The following is a 2,992-nucleotide window of genomic DNA, read 5'->3' as shown; positions in this document are numbered from 1 at the left end:
GTGCATATAACTTTTTGTGTGACGGAGTCATTAAGCTGCATCACTCTGCTAATCAACTAAAATGTTGGGCTGTTGTTATTGCTTTGCACGAAATCTTTTACACAAAAAACAGCTGAGTGCACCATTTTACATGGGTATCTCAATACATTTTTCAGTTTGAATGTTTGAAAATTACAATTATCCAGCCATCCATCACTTCTGCTTATCCTTTTCAGGGTCTTTTTCTGTTTTATTTCTCAGCTGGTAAGAGCAAACTAATTAATTGGACAATTAAAATTATGGAAAGAAAATTTGATTGCACTAATGAATCCTTAACACTTTTAGGTACTGAAGGTCAAACACTGACTGAGTCTGAACCAGTGGTCAAAAGGCCTGGAGATACTCAGGGTTCAGCAGTGATATTGATGCAGCTTGGGTCAGACAGGCTGCTGGAAAAGGACTGGAATGGATCGCTTATATGAGCAGTGGCAGTAGCAGCATCTTCTACTCTCAGTCATTCAGAGGCCGGTTTACCATCTCCAGAGACAACAGCAGAAAGCAGGTGTATCTGCAGATGAACAGCTTGACGACTGAGGATTCAGCTGTTTATTATTGTGCCAAAGAGCCACATTGACACAAGAGGAAGAAATGCTGTACAAAAACTCACCACATCAAAACAAGTCAGAATTTGCTTTCAGCATTTTAGAAATGAACTGAAGATTAATGTATGACAATCAGCTGTCAGCTCCTGGACAGCTGATCAGTCAGCCTGCAGATAAAGGGAGGAAAAGTAGTGACAGCTCTCACTATGAAGACTCACTGAAGAAAAAGTTCAGCATCGACTCAGACACTTCAAGCATTCTTGCATTTAAAAACTCAGTGAGTCACAAAGAAGCTTAAAGACTGTTTACTTTAGTAATTCAAAAACTGTGCCTATTTTTATAAGGATCTAATATATACAGGAAACATACAAAAAGGCTTCTCCATAAAAGGAGTGTAACTATCAACAATACACATTCAGAGGTAACATTACATTTAGTACCTGAGTAGTGCACATGTCTGAATTAGGAGAGCAGAGCAAACCAGGGTGTGGCATGAAGCGGTGGTCAAAAAGTGACCACATGTCTTTTGAATGTCAGGAAAACAGATGGACTCTTTTGGGTCTTCAAAGAATGTAACTGTGGAGGTAGATGAAGTGGATGGAGCAGAATCAACAGCAAAGCTGCTCAGATTTAGTTGAAAACCAGGATTTAAGTGGTGTTTTTGTTTAAACAGGTTCAGAAGACCCTGGGACTCTGTGGCACAAAATCAAAGAAGGATTTGATCCTCTTTCTGTATGACATTTTATATCATACAGAAATAAACTAAGAACAAGTATCATGTAGAAACAAATTGTGAGTATCTAATGAAAATATGACATTTATTTCATGAAGATGTCAAATACCTATAAAAGTGCTACAATTCTAAACTAATTTGAACCAAACTGTAAAATATGAAAATTAAAACTAATTAATGCCCCAAATTGTTAACTCTTATGACTACACTCATAACTGCAATAGTTCTTTGTTACACAACACAATCAGAGTTTATAATATAATGCACAATTACAAATGCAGTTACCCAGTTATACACACAAATGGACTGGCCATCGGGCATCAGTGGGCTGATGGTGATTTTTGGTTTTATGGGCGATGTTTTTTGTTTTTTTTTTGTTTTTAACCTTGGTAATCTGTTGTTAGAATTTTATTTATTTATTTATTTATTTTAAGACTTTTAAGACTTTTATTTAACTTTTAGTAAGAATTTTTTAATTCTGCTAAATACATCAGCTGCTAAAACTAAAGTCCTGTTAGGAGTATATACTCCAGGAATACTGCACTAAACAAAGTGCAGTATTCCCGAAACATATTTGTCTTGGTCTTTTGTGTTTTTGAGTTTTGAATCTTTAACATATTTGAGTTTGTCTTTTTGTTTAGGTTTTGGTAAATGGACTGGTTCTTTTATAGCATTTTTCTACAATCTCCAGAGACAACAACAGAAAGCAAGTGTATCTGCAGGTGAGAGGCTTGACAGCAGGAGGATTTCTGCTTATTATTCTGCTTATTATTGTGCTTGAGAGCCACAGTGAACCAAGGTGAAGAAACACTGTACACAGCTCTTAAAATTAGCAACTTACTTTCACAAAAATGACTTCCAACTCAATATAATAAACAATAGAACTGCATTGATTTGTAATAAGGTTATCATTATTTATTCATTCATTTTGGTTGTAATGAATAGAATCCATTTTGATTTACTTTGTTCATACTTTCACAGTACTCAACAGGCAACTTATGTTGCCTAAAAACATAATCTAATGTTTCATTCTTCTTCAAATAAATCTGTTTTTAAAGTTACATTTCAGTTTCCCACCTCTCCAAACTCTCTGTTAGCAAAGCGGTAACACATGTTTCTGTTATAACCTGACAGTTTCCATATGTATGCAAAGTGAACTTCCTCTCAGTTTGAAATAAAGACTTGAAATCAGACCGTCAGTTTCATCAGATGAGAAGCTCCCATCAGATCACCTTCAGCACCAACATGTTCTCTGTAGCTCTGCTGCTGCTGCTGGCTGCTGGATCCTGTGAGTCTCACTGAACACAAACACTGACAGCATGGACACAACACACTGTTACTTTTACAGAACCACATTCAACATGTTTTCTCTACAGGTGTGAAGTGTGAGCAGTTGACACAGTCACCCTCTGTGATTGTGCAGCCAGGTCAGCGTCTGACCATCACCTGTCAGGTCTCTTATTCTCTTGGCTGGTACACAGCTTGGGTCAGACAGCCTGCAGGGAAAGGACTGGAGTGGATTGGGATGAAAGATACTGGGAACTCTTACTATAAAGTCTCACTAAAGAGCAAGTTCAGCATTGATTTAGACACTTCAAGCAAGACAGTGACTCTAAACGGACAGAATATGCAGCCTGAAGACACTGCTGTGTATTACTGTGCCAAAAAGTCAAAGTAA

At 37.1% G+C, this 2,992-nt stretch overlaps 1 gene segment (V, D, J or C); it reads left to right on the top strand.

Annotated features, from left to right (window-relative positions):
• Positions 1-2,536: 2,536 nt before the first annotated feature.
• Positions 2,537-2,992, top strand: LOC116326027. The segment is given in 2 exon segments: positions 2,537-2,602; positions 2,691-2,992. Coding segments are annotated over 2 exon segments (345 nt in total).

Source organism: Oreochromis aureus, linkage group 4 (genome assembly GCF_013358895.1).
Source record: "Oreochromis aureus strain Israel breed Guangdong linkage group 4, ZZ_aureus, whole genome shotgun sequence".
Lineage (NCBI taxonomy): Eukaryota > Metazoa > Chordata > Actinopteri > Cichliformes > Cichlidae > Oreochromis > Oreochromis aureus.
This window is presented reverse-complemented; position numbering and strand designations above follow the sequence as displayed.